At 52.0% G+C, this 18,097-nt stretch overlaps 1 protein-coding gene across 2 annotated transcripts in view; it reads right to left on the bottom strand.

Moving 5' to 3' along the window:
- Positions 1-1,021: 1,021 nt before the first annotated feature.
- Positions 1,022-18,097, bottom strand: part of DIS3L2 (DIS3 like 3'-5' exoribonuclease 2) — a 185,995-nt gene continuing 168,919 nt past the window's right edge. For both annotated transcript variants that reach the window (XM_015888176.3, XM_088132547.1), the window contains 7 exons: positions 15,942-16,125; positions 15,185-15,271; positions 11,979-12,126; positions 10,671-10,801; positions 8,622-8,726; positions 5,034-5,135; positions 1,022-2,111 (listed from right to left, as the gene is read on the bottom strand). In XM_015888176.3, the coding sequence (XP_015743662.1) occupies positions 2,013-2,111; positions 5,034-5,135; positions 8,622-8,726; positions 10,671-10,801; positions 11,979-12,126; positions 15,185-15,271; positions 15,942-16,125 (856 nt within the window). In that variant the 3' untranslated portion in view covers positions 1,022-2,012. The remainder of the gene's footprint in view (positions 2,112-5,033; positions 5,136-8,621; positions 8,727-10,670; positions 10,802-11,978; positions 12,127-15,184; positions 15,272-15,941; positions 16,126-18,097) is intronic.

The following is an 18,097-nucleotide window of genomic DNA, read 5'->3' as shown; positions in this document are numbered from 1 at the left end:
AGTCCACACACCTTAAAGTTGCCAAGGTTGAGAAACACTGATCTAGATCCTCTTCAAAATCACTGCCATGAAAATGCTTGAGATGAAAATGCCCCCTGACCACTTTCTCCTCTCGTTTCAAACTGGTTCAGGTATTAAAATGTTCCCTTTGCCCACTGATCAACCTAGATTTCTCACTCGGGGCACAAATGACCAGGCTCAGATGATCCTCCTTCAGACACACGATGAGAAGACCCAGCTCTCTGGAGAACCTCTGATGCTGGGAAAGGTGGAAGAAAAGAGAAGAGGACGACCAGTAGCAAAGGCGGGGGACTCAGTTACAGTAATGATCGGTCATCGTTGGAAGACCTGAAAGACCAGGTTAGGAGCAGATCATCCTGGAGAAAATTTATGTGGTCACTAAGGGTCAACAACTTGATGGCATATAATCAATCAATCAATCAATCAATCAATCAATCAATCAGCTCTCTGGAATGGGACGAGTGCTGATCTCCCACAGAGGCATACCTGATGTACTTTTGAGCAAATCTGGCCTTCATTCCTGCCTACCCCTCCTACCACACAGGCCTTGCCCCAGTCCGCCCTTTTAGAAGGCTCAAACTCTGGTTAGAAGGCTGCAGTTCCTACAAGTCCCCCATAGAAAGGGATCCCTTGTAGGGTGAAGGCCGGGGCTAAACATCAGCATCTGGCCTAAGGCTACCTAACACATTCATGGCTACGGGAAGCTTTGAACTACAGAATTCTCCAACACATTTCCTCTCTGCAACAGCAACGACTGTTAACTGCTGTTCAGCCCTGTCACGATGGTATACTTTGTTGATGTTCCCTAAAGGAGCTGCTTAATTCAGCCATTCTGGCATAAGTTCCGGCCACCCCTCAAGAATTCCTATCTGCAACGCTTCCACGCCAAAGTCTGTGCTGCCAGCAAGGGAGATACTAAAATGGAATTGCGACGCGTAATCGAAAGACAGAAGCATTTTTTCCCCATCACCAGCTGCCGGATGAGAAACAACAACTTCAGTTGATTTTAGGATTCCAGGAATTTATTCCACGGTAATTTTCCAGTTTATTAGGGATATTCAGGGGAGAGAGAAGAGGACCGACTCCTTCTTTCAAAGCATTTAGTCTCTCAAAGGCGCGTGTGCCCGAAAAACAGGTTGCAATAGCAGAATCTGGATTAAGTTGCCACTTCGGGAGAAGTGAAGAAGTGGAATTGAGAGAGGAAGAGCGCCGCTACTTCACCACAGATTTCACGACTTCCTTTCCTGTTGCAATGGAGAAAGTTCCTGTAAAACCAGTGGCGACAGGGGCCGTGGATGAAAAGCCACACAAGGAAACGTGGCCCTCCAAGACAGAGCAAAGGTTCATTACGCAATGACAGAGCGCCCAGCGGACCAGATGCCACCACTGCTGGAGGCAGAACAAGGAATATGTTCTGCCCAGGCGTGTCCCTCCCATTCTTAGCCCACAAATTCAAAACTAAAACTAAAACAAATAAAACAGCCCCCCCTCCAAAAAACACCCCCCCCCAATCATCTAAGAAGATGGAAACCAAGGTGGTTCACATGTTCAAAGTATTCATTTCTCTCCGCTGGAAACGGCTGAGACTTGCCAACCAGCCTGAGTAAAAACCAAGGGTGTCCACAGGGAGAGGGTCAAAAGAGTCGAGATGGCGGCCACAGCCCTGCAAGCGAAGCCCTGCCCTTTTCTATGTGCGTCATGACGCTTGCAGCGCTGTGGCTACCATCTTGACTCTTTTGACCCCCTCCCTCTGGACACCCTTGTTAAAAACCCAGAGGTAAAACAAACCCCATCTGCAAAAATGAAACAATAAAATAAAATAAAATAAAATAAAATAAAATAAAATAAAATAAAATAAAATAAAATAAAATAAAATAAAATAAAATACAAGTCTCTGTTCTTTTCCCAGGGATTCAGTAGAGGTTGCTGCCAGCATAAGAGTCGTGGCTTTGCACAAGCAGGCAGGATTCGTCTCTAGACGCTGGGCCTGGTCATCCTCCACCACCGGGCCTCTTCAGCACCGCGCTGTACTTCATGGGAACGTTGTCAGACCACAGGACGACGTCCACCAAGGTGAAAATTGCAATGACCTTGAGCAGGAGAGATAAGCCAAGCAAATGTTAGCTGGCTGACTTAACACCGGCTTGGATCTCTGAAACGCAACACCTGTCAGGCCTCAAAATTGTGCACCAAAAGACAGATCTACCCTTGACTGGCTACATACTGAAACAGAGCCTCCCTGCCCTGGGGCAGTCTATCTCTGAACATCAAATGTAAGGGACCGAAAGAGAGTAGGCTTATGAGCATCTCCAAGGCACAGGCCATCTAAATCATGAAATTTCCAGAGGACCCCCCCGGACCTGGGTCCGAGCATTTCTGATGCAGCGTCTCGTGTGTGCACTAACTCCACAGCGGCTCCAGTGGACATGCGGGTCAGCAGGGGATGACCACAGGCCCGCAAGGGAAGAAATGCACCCGCTTGCACCGATGAATGGGGAGAAGATTCCCGAATGGCTGTGTTCTTCTCAGAGCTCCAAGAAGACCCTCACTCGATCGGTAGGTACCCTGACCTTGGAGGATGCCACTGGCCCCTCTAAGCAGCTGCTGCCCCAAACAGGAACAAGTCAAGTCGAGAGTCAGGACCAAAAGGGGTAGGATGATGAGGGGCCAGGACGCTCCTGGTCATCCTTGGAGCTGGTGGTTGCTGAGGGCCAAAGACCTATTGCCTAGAGCAGTGTTTCTCCACCTTGGCGGCTTTAAGATGTGTGGACTTCAACTCCCTTGCTGGCTGGGGAATTCTGGGAGTTGAAGTCCACACATCTTAAAGCCGCCAAGGTGGAGAAACACTGAGAATGAGCTTCTCTACCCAGATGCAACCCCTTCCTACCCCATAGTGGTGGCTGAGGCCCGCTGGAGTTTCTTAGGGAGAAGGGAAGATGCACAGAGAGGTTCCATCTCAGGGCGCTCTTTGACAAACTGATGCATGTGGGGCTGAAGCTGGCTCAGCAGGACCTTTTCTGACAGCTCGGCTGCCACTGTCCGAAGCTGCCGGCCTGGGAAAAAAAGGGAGAGGGGACCCTGGTGGAAATGATTTCCCACGGCTCACTGGATCAGATCCAGATGCTTCCTGAGAAGATCAGAAACAGAACAGGAATCCAGGCACTCCCTCCTAGGAGTGGTCCCCAGCACCTTCTAAGGGGCACAACTTCCCTGTTAGAAATTTATCTTTTTTAAAACTGGAGTGGTTCCTTCCCCCTGTCCTGAATCCCCCCTCGGCTGCGCAGGTGATCCTGGCGGCCCGCATTGCAAGGCGTAAAAAATTCTCATTTCCAAGCTAACGCTGCCATCGTTCCTCAGCAGGGCATCACTTCAGCCCTCTGTCCACATTACCGTAGCCTCCTCAGAGTAAGAATGATGGGCCAAAGTCCACGTGGTTTTATATAAACAAGTTGCAATAATTATTTCTGATTCCTTTCCAGGCAAATATCAGCTTTTGTCTTTTTTACAGCTACTTTACACTGGGGTGAATGTGTTCATGCCCCAGGGAAATCAGCTGTCGGGGTGGGATCCCTACACAGGGCAGGAAAATCGCCAGCAGAGGCCCCTGTAACTGGTGAATCACCAAAGCCAAACGCAGCCAGCCAATCATGCCTGGTTCATCTGGGTCCTGCCTGAGATTAGCCCTGGACTGGATGAGAATGGAAGAAAAGGCTCTGAGCATGTGCAGAGTGCCCACAGTCCTCACCCCCAAGTACAGGGGAAAAGGCAGGAGAGCACAAGGTGGCATGTCCAGGTCCCCTTGAACCATGGCAACTCCCTCTCTGGAAAGGGCAGGGAGAGATTTCCTTCGTGGAAAACCAAGGTCTGCTGCCTTTTCAACAGTGGCCAAGCGGGTGATAAACTGCCTTTGTCCATGGAAACCACCAGCCAAACCCACTGGCACGTTATACAATACTGTCAGCCCCTTTTTACCCACCACTAAAAATGTGCCCTGGGCCAATGCCTGGGACTGGCCTCTGACTCTGTCTCCTCCTCCAGGAGGAGGAAATTGTCCAATTTTGCCTTTGGAGAGGCCAGTTGGTGCCGCTGAGCGCTCACCCCGTCCCCGGAGAGATTAGGCGGAAGAGGGGGTTGCCCGTGATTAAGTCCCCCTCTGCTCGCAGCATCTCTCAACCCCCTCTGCCAAGCACTTCACAGCAATTAGCCAGGGCATCTCTGTGAGGGCTGCCAAGCTGGGCTTGGCACTCGAATAGAATTTAATCAAGCCTGGCAAATGCAGGGTCTCCCCACGGTTCAGTTATTGAGTTAATGCATGCAAAGGAGACAGCGAGGCTCTGTTTAAAGCTTTTTGGAAACCCGGGCTGGATCTCAGCGATGCCAGGGGATGGGAAGTGAGCGGAGGGCAGAGGGCACAGGAAAAGGCGTGGTGGAGAGGTGCTGCAATGGCCCGGGAGTCGTTGGCCTGCCTGAATGCATCAAACATCCCAATTAATCCCCTGGGGAGGGGAGGGGCAAGCAGCCCGTTCATTACATGGCAGGGAGGTGAATCAGAAGGGCATCGCGAAGCAGCAAGGAGAGCGAAGGCCCAGCTTTCGAGGCGATGCAAATCAGCTGGAAGGAGCCCTCACGACCCAGGCAGAAGCCTCTGGTCCTGGTCTGGAGAAGGAAGCAGGGAGACGGCCCGGGGCAAGGCTCCAGAGGCTTGGGGGCCAGGAAGGGAGGAAGGCTGTGCTCAGAAGCAGCGGGGTGCAGTGGTCAAAGAGTCAGACTGGGACCAAATGAGGGGAAGAGGAGAGACCTCAGCGCAGGCCCGGCAGGCAAGCTGGAGCCACTGCGTTGTCGCAGGGCATGGCGAGGCCCTTCTCCCTCTGTGAAAGTTGTCCCCGCTGTGCCAGTGGCCCTTGCCTAGAGGGCCCCACGGCCTGGCCCAGAACAGGGCCGGTCAGAGCGAGCCAGCCGGCCGACAGCAGGGGCGGGGGGGTGAGGGGCGAGGGGGCCAGGACAAACATTACCTGCCGCACCACATCCTGCTCCGGGCTCTCCGGCTCCCACACCAGCGACAGCTGTGGCTTCTTGCCCAGTTTTTGGAACTGGAACCCCACCAGCGGCAAAGCCTGCAAGGGGAGGGGGAGATCCGTCAATGGGGGGCAGATGCAGATGCAGGTCCAGCTGTGAGGACCCACCAAATGGGAGACGCCCCTGCGCACATAGGGAAGGCCCCATCGACCGCATCCTGTGGTCTCCATCCCAGCCCCTCCCCAGGTCAGCGAGGCTGAGCCACAGGATCGAAGCCCTCAGGGTTGAGGTTCAAGGTGACAACCATATTTCCTCTACGGTCTGTTTGCTGGCACTTAAGGTAGCAAATGCCAGGTTACATCAGAGCACGTGCCCACAGAACAAGCGGGAAGGGGGATGAGGCCAAAGGCGGCCCACTCTGACCAGGAACTGGCTGCTCGTAGTGGTCAGTCCGAAGCCCCCGGGGAGGAAGCTGTGAAAGCAGGATTCTTCCCCCAAGCACCTCCTTGAGATCGGCGCTCACAGATAGACAGCCACTGCACATGGAGGCTGCAGAGCGGAGAGCAACTCACAGCACCCTCCCCACTTTGTGCCCCTCCTGCTTTGCCTTTGCCTTCAAAAGTTGTGCGTTTCTGCTGAAGGCCACAAACAGGGTTGGTGTTTGGCCAGCAGTTAGTCTGTTTGTCTGAAACATATGATGCTCCTTGGGGATTTTATCTGTTACTCACACATCACCCCAGGATCTGGGGGGCAAGCGGGTCCTGAACTGCCCAGCTCTGCCCCTGCCTTCCCGGCTCAAGCTGTCCTTGGCTGCCTTCCCAGTTTGGGCCTGGGAGCGAAGGAATGCGGATCGTCTCTGGTTTGCAAAGCAGGGCCGAACGTCTTCTGCAATCTCAGTGGGCGGGCAGGGGGGATGCATCGTAAATGACCACTCACCGGCCCTTTCAGAGGGTCTTCTGGAAGAGCCAGCATCTCATCTCATCTCATCTCATCTCATCTCATCTCATCTCATCTCATCCCGGCCCCAGCCCCCCACCCGCCTTGTGCCCAGCACTGCGATCAGATCACCTTGGGACTGGCATGATGGCGGAAATGAAATCCAGCGTTTCCCTGCTTCATCGTTTCAAGAGGCAGAAGCGCTTGCTCAGCTGAACCTGCTCTGCTCTGATGACCGCTCTGGGAGGGGATACTTGTCCCGTCCCCTGGAAGGGGCAGAAGGAGGCACAGCCGCTGTCCTTGAAGGCAGAAGCCTGGTGTCCCCAAGCAGCAATCGGAGAAGGCAGAAGGCAGAGGGTGGATGGCAGCAGGCAGAACAAAGCGGGCAGGATCCCTCCTTTCCCCCTCCTTGGAGAGGCTCCTGGAAACTGACCTGCTCCCCCTGGCCCTGCCTGGCAAGAGACCCGCAGCTGGGACAGGGCAGGACTTACAGCTTCAAGGATTTTGGGTACAGAGTGCCCTCTGCTAGAACCGTTTTACCCAGGGAGGAACTGGCAGGAGGATACAACTTTGAGGAAAGAAAGAGATGCTCTGCACCCAGTGGGAAAAGAGGTCTGAAGAGCAGAAGGGCAGGCTGAAGGGCTACCACAGGGACAACGAGGCACAGCGTGGGGCTCCCAAGGCCTTCCTGCACCACCAGGAGTGTCCGTGTGTGTACGTGCATGTGTCAAAAAAGTCAAGATGAGGGCTGCAACCACATACTGGAAGCCCCACCCCTTTTTGCATGCATCAAGGTGGGCATAAAAAGGGGCGGGGCCTGGGTTGTGCGGCCATGGCTGCCATCCTGGCTTCTGCTAGACAGACATGCATACACACCCTTGCTTGGACTCCCCTCTTTGTTTATATTTCCTGCACCCGATTCCTTCGTGGGAATCGGAGATGCAGCTGACCAACTACATCAAGTGCACCCTCTTGGAGGAGCGAAAGGAGCGATCAGGGAGAGGGTGCCACTGAGCACGAAAAGAGTGCTCCTCACTTGCAAGGGCTTTCCTACTTTGGCCGGGAACGCCGCTGTCAAAAGGGTGGGGTGCCTCTCATCTCAGGTGAAAGGGGAGGTCTCTGTTCTTGCTGCACTTAATTTTAGCCTAATTTAATTTAAACCGGGCCAGAAATTGTCATGTGGAATCTCAACGCCTGGAGAAGGAATTCCAGCCAGTCAAAATATGATGGGCAAAAGCGTAGAGCAGGGTTTCTCAACCTTACCAACTTTAGGATGGGTGGACTTCAACTCCCAGAATTCCCCAGCCAGCATGGCTGGTTAGGGAATTCTGGGAGTTGAAGTCCACCCATCTTAAAGTTGCTGAGGTTGAGCAACCCTGGCGCAGAGGGATTATTATTGGCCCGACGGCCTTGAGGTGCCCACAGAGGAGGCTGCTTTTAAAGAAGTACTGGGGAGCATTCTGGGGAGAAACGCAGTCTGGCCGAGCCAGTGGGCAGCCCAGGGTGGCCAGTGGGCGGAGCAGGGCAAAGACCTCATAATGAGGAAGAAGTCGGGCACAAGCACCATGGGCAGAATTCTGCAAATCCTCCACCCATTTCCCAGATGAGCAGGATTCTGGATCTCAGCTCTGGGCAGAATCTGCATTGCCACAGCAGAGAGTTTTCAAATGGTTCTTCTCGTGGGGGACACTTGAATGGTGCCTGGGGCAGCTCATGCCAATGGCTGGGGTCTCCAGGGGCCAGGAAGGGCCCCCAGAGAGCTGCGGAGGGTCAGCCCAACAGCTGCTGCAGGGTTTGTGTAGAAACTGCTCCTCAGCCCCATGGACCCCAAACTGGGGTCCAGCAGCATGTTAAGCATGCTCGGTTAAGCAGGATGGCTTGCAAGGTATTCTTTCCATTCCCTTACTATATAGGTGGTCCTCACTTAACAACCACAATAGGGACTGGAAAATTTGTTAAGTGAGGCATCATGTGACCGACCCTGCTTTTATGACTTTTTTTGTGGCAGTTGTTAAGCAAAATACGTGGTCGTTAAATGAATCATGCGGTTCCTCATTGATTTTTTTTTTTGCTGGAAGCCGGCTGGGAAGGTCACAAACAGCAATCATGTGATCCTGGGACGTGGCAACCGTCATAAGTATGAGGACCGGTCGCAAATCACCTTTTTCAGCACTGTCAGCACCATCATAACTTCAGAGAGTCACTAAATGAACGGTTGTTAAGCAAGGACTGCCTGTAGTGACTTTAAGAGGGGTCGCCTGTGTGGTGTGCACTTGCCCCTCATAGCATCTGTGTACATATTTGTGCACAGGTGTGTCCTGGGAAGTGTGGGGCAGGTTCATAGGCTCCGCCCTCAGTTATGTAATTGGGGAGGGGACGGGGCTGAGAGAGGAGCTGTCATCAGCCTTCTGATCCGCTGCCCAGCTGCCTCTCCCGGAGAGACCCATTCGGGAATGTTATGTACTTATTTTTTGCAGCCTCCAGCCCAACCTTTCCTTTTTTAGCCTCTCCCACACTACCCAACGTCATCTCGTTCGGCTCGCCTTTCGGGAGCCTCCTTTCCGGCATCGAAAAGACTAAACACGTAAACGGTTTTCCCAGCTAATTCTCGGACCTGCCCTGCCACCCTGGGAATCGCATGCGCTCACGTTGCAGTAGATGCGCTTCTGGACTCCAAACCGCAGCACGAGGACGTCAAAGGCCTCGCTGAGGACGCCCATCACCATGGCCTCCGACTCCAGCGGACCGCACTCCTGGAAGAGACGACATGGGGGGCAGGGTGAGAAAAGCAGAGCTGCCCCTTCGTTCCACACTCAAATTCGAACCTGGTCCCCATCCAACCCTGCTACGCAAAACCCTCGAGCGAAGCTGGGAGAGAAGACGAATCAGCGGCCTGGCTTGGACCAACCTCTGGTGAGTCAGGAGAGCAGATCCAACAGATCTGTGGGGGAAAGGAGCAAGAACAGATCTCCAAAGGCCTTAGATCGGACCTGGACGCACCTTGGTCTCAACAATATTTTCAGTTAAAAGTTCACAGGATTTTTTCCCCCAAGAGAAAAATCTCCCCTCTTGTACATTTGGGGATCTAGCAGATCCATCAAGACCTTGTCATTTCTGTGCTGCCCTAGATCAATGTTTTTCAAACTTGTTGGCTGGGGAATTCTGGGAGTTGAAGTCCACCCATCTTAAAGGAGCCAAGTTTGAAAAACACTGCCCTAGAACACTCATAGATCTAGGGAAAAATATGTGACTTTAAGGTTATATATTCAGTAAACCCAAAGTATTCAAGGCATAAACTCCAGGGCTTTTTATATGCAGAGCAGTGATTCTGGGTCCTCCTTTTCCCTTCGACTTCTGAGGCATGTGGGGATGACCAGGGCGCAATCCCTTTGGGAACCAAGGACCCAGAGCTTTGATCTCCAACCTCTCCATCCAAGGAAGGCCAGACATTATCTGATCGGGGTGCATGGAGAAGAGACCTTTCTGAAAAGGGGACTGGCCTCAGAACCTCTTCTATCTGGGAAGCAGGAGAAGGCCTTCTCTTACATCATTCCCAACCTAAGGAATGCACTTCCTCAGGGGTTTGTGTTCAGTCCATACTCTGGGGCAAAGCAGGAGTTCTCCCTCACTGAAGGTCTTCAAACCAGGATGGTCCACGATGCTCTAGCAGATCCCGTACTGAGCAAGGGGTTGGAACAGGTAACCTCTAAGGTCTGTTTCAACTCTGCAATTCTGTTTTATGTCTTTAAAAGAGCAGCAAAGACTTGTCTCTTCTATCAAGCTTCTGCTAATTAACTGTTAAGTAATGACTGCACTGGCTTTAATTTATATCTCTGGATTTTAATTTTTTCCCCATACTACAGGTAGTCCTTGACTTATGACCATTCGATGGACAATCGTTCAAAGTTACGATGGTGCTGAAAAAAGTGACTTATGATCGTTCCTCAGACTGTTGCAGCATCCCCATGGTCATGTTATAAAAATTAGGGTGCTTGGCAATTGGCATGTATTTATGATGGTTGTAGTGTCCCAGGGCCACATGATTGCCACTTGCAACCTTCCCAGGGGGCTTCCAACAAGCAAAGTTAACGGGGGAAGCCAGATGTGCTTAACAACTGTGTGATTTGTTTAATGACTGCAACAAAAAAGGTCATAAAATTGGGTGCAACTCACTTAATGACTGCATCGCTTAGTGATGGAAGTTCCAGTCCCAATTGTGGTCATAAGTTGAGGACTACCTGTATGCATTTCATTGATTGCAACAGCAGATAGTATACATAGCTCAGAGGTGAACTGTTAAGTTCTTGATGGTCTCTGAGCCTCCCCTTGAAATGTCTGCAAGAAGAAAAACAAGCTCAGGGACCACTAAGAAACCAACAGGCATATTGATTGCTAGTCACCTTCAGAGCATAAAACTGTAGAGAGGGAGCATATAGATCAGTGTTTCTCAATCTCAGCAACTTGAAGATGCATGGACTTCAACTTCCACGTGCTGGCTGGGGAATTCTGGGAGTTGAAGTCCACACATCTTCAAGTTGCTGAGATTGAGAAATACTGATATAGATCAATCAAAGAAATAAATGGATGTCCTCCTCCAGCAGAAGGGTGCTCTGCAAACACAATGCCAGGCCGATTTTCAAAAACCCTCTGTGGGTTCCCGCTTCACCTGGGCCACAAATGGGTCCTGGATGCCTGACCTTGACAAACACAGCAAAGAAGAGATCAACACTCAGTTCCTGCACTCGCTTCGAAGCCATCTTCCGGTCGTTGCAGTGCTCTGCTTGCTTCTGGATGTCAGCCTTCTCCATCTGTGGGGCAGGACCCAACCCTTGAAAAGACACACCCTCTGGTTGGAACCAGCACGGGAAAGACACCAGCCCCTCCGTTTCTGTGGGGTGGTAGGTCCCGTCTTGCAAACCAGCGCTTGCACGGCTGTGGGAAACCCAGCTGGTGGAACTGAGCTGCCCCATGGAAGGACCTGCCAGATGGGGAGGGGGGAGGACTTAGGCTGAGTCTCCCCCATCCTAGACTGTGAATTGCGACCTAAGTTGCAACTCGCGCCTTCCATGCCCAGCAGCCCTCCCTAAATGTCACTTAAGACAGCTTTACAACAGTCCCAAAAGCCGATCCTCCAATTTGGAAAATGAGGACTAGCAACATGATGGATGTCTATTACACTGTTTTCAAACTAAAGACACTGTAACTGATTAATTGTGTATTGGCCAATACTGTATGGACTGATCACATCTGCACATGAAGTAGGTGGGTGGAAAACAGGATTTGTGGGGGTTTTCTATTGAGCGAAATATTTTCCATTGCTTAATTTAACAAATAAACACGTGGCTCCATTTGTATGGGGTTAATTTACCCAGCCAACTCACCCTGCAGAGTTATATTTAACCTCGGAGAGAACCAGCTTTACTCACACTAAAGTAACCTCTGTAGTCTGCTGCAAGGGATTGTAGGACCCAGAGGTGCCCTGATTTCGGTCTCATGGCCCTGCTAGAGATGGAAAATGAGCAGGAATGGGTGGAGGCCCTTCTAACTTGTCTGCAGGAGCGCTGAGCTTGACCATGCCAATCTTTTCTTTCATTTGTTCTGGGGGAGGGAAAGAGGCCGGGAGCAGAGCCTCCCAGCCTGCTGTGCCCCGCAGAAAGGACCCGACTGTCACATCTTGTGCGATGCAGGAAAGTAATTTGCCTGGCTGGGAAAAGGAACATGCAATGGCTCTCCCAAGGCTGATCACTGTTGCATGTCTGCCTGGAATCTGACAATCTACCCTGTGCCCCCATCAGGATCCTTCTGGTCTGACCTGCCAGGAGAGGAGATGTGGTGCCCAAATTTCTCTCAATGCCAGACTGCCCCAACCAGATGCCAAAGGCCGTGCTGGCTAAGAGCTATGGTGGCTGCAGCCTGAGACAATTCAAAGGGCATCTGGTTGAGGAAGGACGCTTTGCCTGTTCCTAGAGGGTCGGCCAGCCTGCCCTGCGTCCCGAGAAACTCACCCAGTGAAGCAGAGAGCAGCCGGTGCACCAGGATGTCCGGAAAACGGCGGATGGGGGACGTGAAGTGGGTGTAGAGAGGCACGTTGAGGGCATAGTGATGGAAGAGGGTCTCGTCCTCCAGCACGCCGGTGCAGAAGTAGACCGCCATCTGGAAGGAGGAGGGAATGATCAGAAGCAGCGAGGCTGGGAAGGAGGACGAAGGCGTCTCTGTTCTGAATGACCGACGGTGCAAGAAGCTGCAAAACGTTAGGAAGAGCAAGGGGGTGGTGGGGGGGGGAGGGGGACACGCTGAGGTCCCTCTCCTTCCTAAGGGATTAATGTTGTAGACCAGAGAAAAACAACAGATCCTCTTTTCAAAAAGACCTTCAGCGCTACCACGGACGGTTTCTGCTCTTTTCCATGCTGACAACTCGCATCTGGGGATAAACATTCCAGAAAATGCAGGACCCTTTGAATGACGGGCTGAGCCAGGAACGGAAGTTCCCTGTTCAAACGTTACGTTGGCCTCAAACTCACACAAACTAGGCTTTATGTATTGATGGCAAAGGGCCATCAGTTTTCCTTTTCCCAACCCCTTCTGCAAAGGAGGACTGTCATCAAAAATAAGTATTTGGAACACTTCCAGGTGCCCCACCAGCCCTGACTATTATTAGCATTAAGTAGGCCTGTGTTTCTCAAATGTGGCGACTTTAAGATGTGGATGGAAGAGCAATGGCAGTTGCTGCTTTCTATGGGGTTTTAGCGAGGGGCCCTTTGGGCTTTTGGCAGACCCAGCTCTGGAGGAGGAGGAGGAAGAGCTGGAAAATCAAGATGGCCTCAGCGAGCCCAGGTGATGGATGGAGCGAAGGAATTAGCCAGGGCCGAACCGATGAGTTTTCCGTATTGGTGGGACGAGGATTTCCGCCTTGGCATCCGACGTCCACCCCAGCCGAGTCGAGAGCCCTGCTGACCTCTTTGCAAGGCTTGGCTTCTGTTTGGCAGAGCTCCCCTTCACAGATGCCGGGGTCGGAAACACAAGTCCTCCTCCATATCCACGCAACATCGGCCAAGATGAAGGGACGCACTCAGGGCTCAGAGCTCGTCCCCAGGGTATTGGGCTTAAAAACAGCCCATAATAAATCACAGCCGTGCAACAGAGAGAGCTCAAACACGATGTAATCTCACAGGCTAACCTGGGGGTCTGGGTTTATGAGGTCCAAAACACCGGGCTTGTGGCCTTTGAAAAAAAATAAAAATACACCGAAGAAGTGAGTCTCTCTTAAATTAGAAGGGAGTGACCACCTGATGCTGCCCACCTCTTCTGCACATCCTGTGGCTGATGTTCGTTTCGGGGTGCGGGTGTCTGTGTCATGGACCAGATTCCACGATCTGAGTCCATTCCTTTTCCAGTCTTGCTACCTTTTAAATAAAGGCGAACCGTGCCCTGGCCCACTTGCCCCCAGGCCCAGGCTATCAGCACAGGCCCTTTCTGATGTATCTCCCCCAGGGAGGGGCAAGGCTGTCCCCCACCAGAGACTGGGGGCAGGAGCTCTTCCAGTTGAGGGGCCCAAGTGGGGACCCACTCTCCACAAGGAGCCTTGCCCTGTGCCATCCTTCACCCAGACTCGCTTACTGTTCCTGCTACTTTTTCCCTGCGGCTTTATTTTGCATTCTCACTTCCGTTCCAGCTTTCCACGCTACAGAAATGAAGGGAGGCATGTACGCTTTTCAAAAGAGAGAACACCGCCTTGGTTGAGGAGGTAAAGTGGTCTGGCATGATCCTGAAGCCCCTTAGAAGAGCAGAGGCACTACACAGCCCATGCTCTGATTTACTCTTCACCAACTTCTGGCTGAAGGCATGTGAGTCAAGATGGAGACCTCGTCCTTCTCAACACAAGGGCCTCGTAGGCCCTGGGGCTATTCAGAAATTGAAGGTCTCTACGTTTTAATTGTTCTTTTTTTTAAAAAAAACAAACACCTTCAAGAATTGTTAAAGAAAAGGGATGCTTTGCAGTGAGAAATTTAATAAAATAAACATCTGCTAATAGCCACAACTGAAGCAACGGTATCTTATATCCGATAGTGCTCAGAAAAGAAATACGCTGGCCAGCTTTCTGCATTCCTGCCAGGGCATGGGTCTATTTGGGGGGCTGAGTTTCCATACCAGCCACTTGAGTCAAACTCTGGGAGTCCCCAAGGGTGTCTCCTCTAGCCTTCTGCACTGTCAAGGTCCGAGCTGGAGATTGTTCTTGCTGAATCCAGAGTTTGGAGAGCAGGTGCCTCCTGATCTGGACCCCCAGCTGCTGAATTTGCATCCTTGAGATGGGCAAAAGGGCGAAGCCACTTTCTCCCTTCAATTGTGTGTGGTTCCTGGTCATCTCAAGGATGCATCTGGGCAGTTTGCTTGGCCACGGGGTAGAAGGAGCTCCAAAGACAAGAGGCGGAAGCTCATCGTCCAAGGCTTAGGATGGGCCTTGACAGGCAGGGCTTCCCGGGCCAGAGAATCCCCCCTCTGTGCCCAAAGGAAGCTCTGTACCCTGAACACTCGAGGACCCCCATGCACACGCTCTCAATTCGCCGCCTTTCCCAAACCTCCAAGACAGAGGAAGAGCCTTGAGGCTGGATCAGGCCAAGGGCCCACCTAGTCCCCCATTGTGTTTCACACACTGCCCGTCCAGTGCTGGAAGCAGGAAGAGCAGGACAGCCATTCTCTTCTGCTGCAGCTCCCCAACGCCTGGTTCCTACTGCTGAAGGTCCTCAGCTCTCGACATCCCAAACCACTGATGCCTCCTCCTTGGTGAACTTCTCTCGCTGCTTCCCACACCAACTAAACTGGATGCAGGGGGGTCCACAGGGAGGAGTCCAACAAGTCAAGATGGCTGCCACGTCCATGCGGTCAAAAGCTCACTCCTTTTTACACGTGGGGAATCACAAGCCCTTCTTTCCCAGGATGTTGGTATTCGACAGGTCAGTTCTAGTTGAAGAGGAGATCCTGAGGCCAGCCCATATAGGGCTTAATAGCTTAATATAAGCCAGAACCCCACTGGCAGCCAAGGCCCACGGCATGCCTGGGGTGCGACGGCAGCCCCTCCTGCCAGCGAACTCAGGGCCGCTGGGTTCTGCACCCACTGCCCTTCTGAGTGGACTTTAGAGGCTGTCCCCACAGCACGCGTGGCAGCAGCCCAGCCGGGTGAGGATGGGCTACTTTCGCAACAGCCCCTCCCTACCTGCATCGGACGGGAGAACATGCTGGTCAGCACCTCCCTCCTCGCTTCGCTGTACTGGTCGTTCCCAAAGGTTTCATTCAGGCTTTTCTGGGTGGAAGAGAAAGAGACACGGGAATCAAGGAGTGGAGCTAGCGTCGCTCGCAGTTCCCCACCACTCCTCACGCTTTTTCCGAGCCCCTGGCGCTCTCGCTAATCAGGACCTCAACCGGGGGCAAAAGTAGGCAGCCTGTTTTGTTGCTGTGTCGCTGGCCGCCTAAAGTGGCGGGTTGCATCTTGCAATAAGCCTATGAGACTGAAGGAGAAGAATGGGGGGGAAAGATCCAGGCCTGAGAAACCTTGCCACTGCTTATGTGCTCCATTTGTTTTCGGTGCCACCCTGCAGCCCAACAAGAAGCGGGGCCACCAAGGGAATAAGTTTTGGATCTGAAACCTGTACAAACCCAGCTTCAGCCACGGGTTCACCACGTGGCCTGGGGCAAGCCTACTCCCGTTTGCCCCCCAGCATTAACCACAGGAGGAAGTCAGGCTTAGGGATGAATTAAACGTCCCTGTATTTTTATGCTCATGTGGGCAGAGAAAGAGATTCCCTCATTCCTTGAGCAAAGCGTTCTGCCAACGGTTATCCCTTTGCTTGTTTCACCAGAGGGGATGGAGGTCCATTCAAAGAGAAAGCCTTACAAGCGAAAACTGTGCTGAATGCGGCGGGAGCCCCCCCTTTGAAAAGCTGCTTTGCCCCCCCGCCTGTGCCCTCGCTCACATGCAAGGCGCCCGCACTGCTGCAGTCAACCTCCAGGCCCATCTGGTTGCAAAACGCCATGAGGTCACGGAGCATCTTGGTTTGGGGCGGGGGATGCCGACGTAGCAGGGCTTTGGTGGGAAAGGAACGGTAAATCCGGTGGGCCACCGCCATGTTTGCCAGCAGCATAAATTCTTCCACCAGCCTGGCACAAGCAAGAAAAAGGAAAAAAAAGCATTAGGCAGAGAAGACCACGTGGAAGGGTAGGGTGGGTAGGGGGAAAAAACCATGTATTTATAATTATTTCAAGAATTGCCAAGAACAGTTACAGGAGTAAGAGGTGAATTTATTTTATACCTATGCCTATACCAAAGAAAATTGGAAGTTTTCTTTTTTTGTATTTTTCTCTCTTCTGTTATTTTTTTTTCTTTTTTTCCTCTTCTTTAGATCTTTCTGCATTTTACTTTTTTCTGAAACTCAATAAAATTTATTAAAAAAAAAAAAAAGAACTGCTGGGAATACAGGGTGTGTCCCAGGAGGGCTTTGGCCTCAGAGCCCTGGATTATGCCACGTTCCTTCTCCTGCCAGGCCATTTCTGCTCGGCCTGAGTCTTGGATGTAGCTATCTCCATGTTTCCTGAACAGACATTCACGGGCAACGCAAGACCCACAAGTTTTCTTTGTCCCATCACCTCTCTTTCCCTCTCTTCTCCGGAACTGCTCTCTGGCATGCGAATTGCGACAGGCTGGACAGGTTGCAAAACATACTCAACTCGCTTAACGTGGGGAGAATGGGGCATTGGTGAATCAGCATGCTTTTCCCGCAGGGCGTGGGAACCTGACCGCCACATTCACACGTTACATGCTTTACCTGTTGACATGTGGCTGGCTCTGCGTGCTGTGTGAACCCAGGCAGCGCCGGTGCAGCGTGGCAGGGAAAGCCATTCCTGGACAAACGCTGGTCCTACTCAGAAGCGTCTTTTGCTCTGAATAGCCCCGTAACTACCTTCTCCAAGCGCTACATTGGCTGGGGCACAGCACGGTGCCTTTGCTTGCAAAGCTCCCACTGACTTCAGTGGAATCGGAGCTTCCCCACAGACCGTGGTTTATGATGCGAGGAGCCCCGCTGACCCCTAACCAGCATTAAGAACACCCCACATTTGGCTTCCGTCTCATGGCAGAGTTCCTCTCAATCAGTGTTTCTCAGTCTCAGCGGCTTTAAGACCTGTGGATGAGCATGCTGGCTGGGGAATTCTGGGAGTTGAAGTCCACAGGTCTTAAAGCCGCTGAGATTGAGAAACACTGCTCTAAATCCTTCCTAGCTTGTCAGAACAGACAGTTTACAAGGGCTGCTTAATACAGGTGACCCCCTTGGCATTCCAGCCTGGCTTCTACAGCCACATCATCTGGGGACACACTCTTGAACAGGGGCTGCTTGTTGGATCTGCTCTTCTCATCCCAAGATGCTCATATCCTTTGCAACAGAATTCCATCTGGAATGCTTTGTGCTCGTGTTTCCCCGTCTAACCTCAAGTGATGTGTAATCCACCAAGTACCCTCCTGCGAGGAGGAACCTTTGAGAGAGGACATCATTGAAAGCCAGGGTCCCTGAGCTGAGGTCTTCTGCTGGAGACATTCAGGCTGTATAGTCTGGGCACTCAAAAGGGGATCACTTTCAGACTACCAAACCAGCTCTGAATGGTCTCTTAACCGCTGCATCTTAGCTAGGCATTCTCCGTGCATTTCTCCAGTGGAATTTAGCATTTTCTTGATGTAGGTTTTCTGAGGCTGATGCTATGCAATGGAACCATCACTGGGTGGCAGCATTGTTCCCTTTTTGGACCAACTCCTTTTTAAGGAATCCCACAGCTCGGGTTTCCATCTGCATCAGATGGTCCAAAGATGGATGGCAAACAAGGACACGTCTTTTTAGTTCACCTTGCTCCGAGGGTCCCCACGCTTTAGAGACCCCTGAGCACAACTGGAATTCGGAGAGCCTGTTGCGGGCACAGTCGCAAATGACAGCCAAGCATGCTGGCTGGGGAATTCTGGGGGTTGAAGTCCCTGCAGGCTGGCTGGGGAATTCAAATCCACCCATCTTAAAGTTGCTAAGCTTGGGAAACACTATTCCAGTTGAAGTATCTCTATTGCCTCCAGAGATAGCCTGTTCCACTGCTG

The sequence above is a fragment of the Python bivittatus genome, unplaced genomic scaffold (genome assembly GCF_059951505.1).
Source record: "Python bivittatus isolate LINGU-HERP-01145 unplaced genomic scaffold, Pbiv_v1 ctg000980_np1212, whole genome shotgun sequence".
NCBI lineage: Eukaryota > Metazoa > Chordata > Lepidosauria > Squamata > Pythonidae > Python > Python bivittatus.
This window is presented reverse-complemented; position numbering and strand designations above follow the sequence as displayed.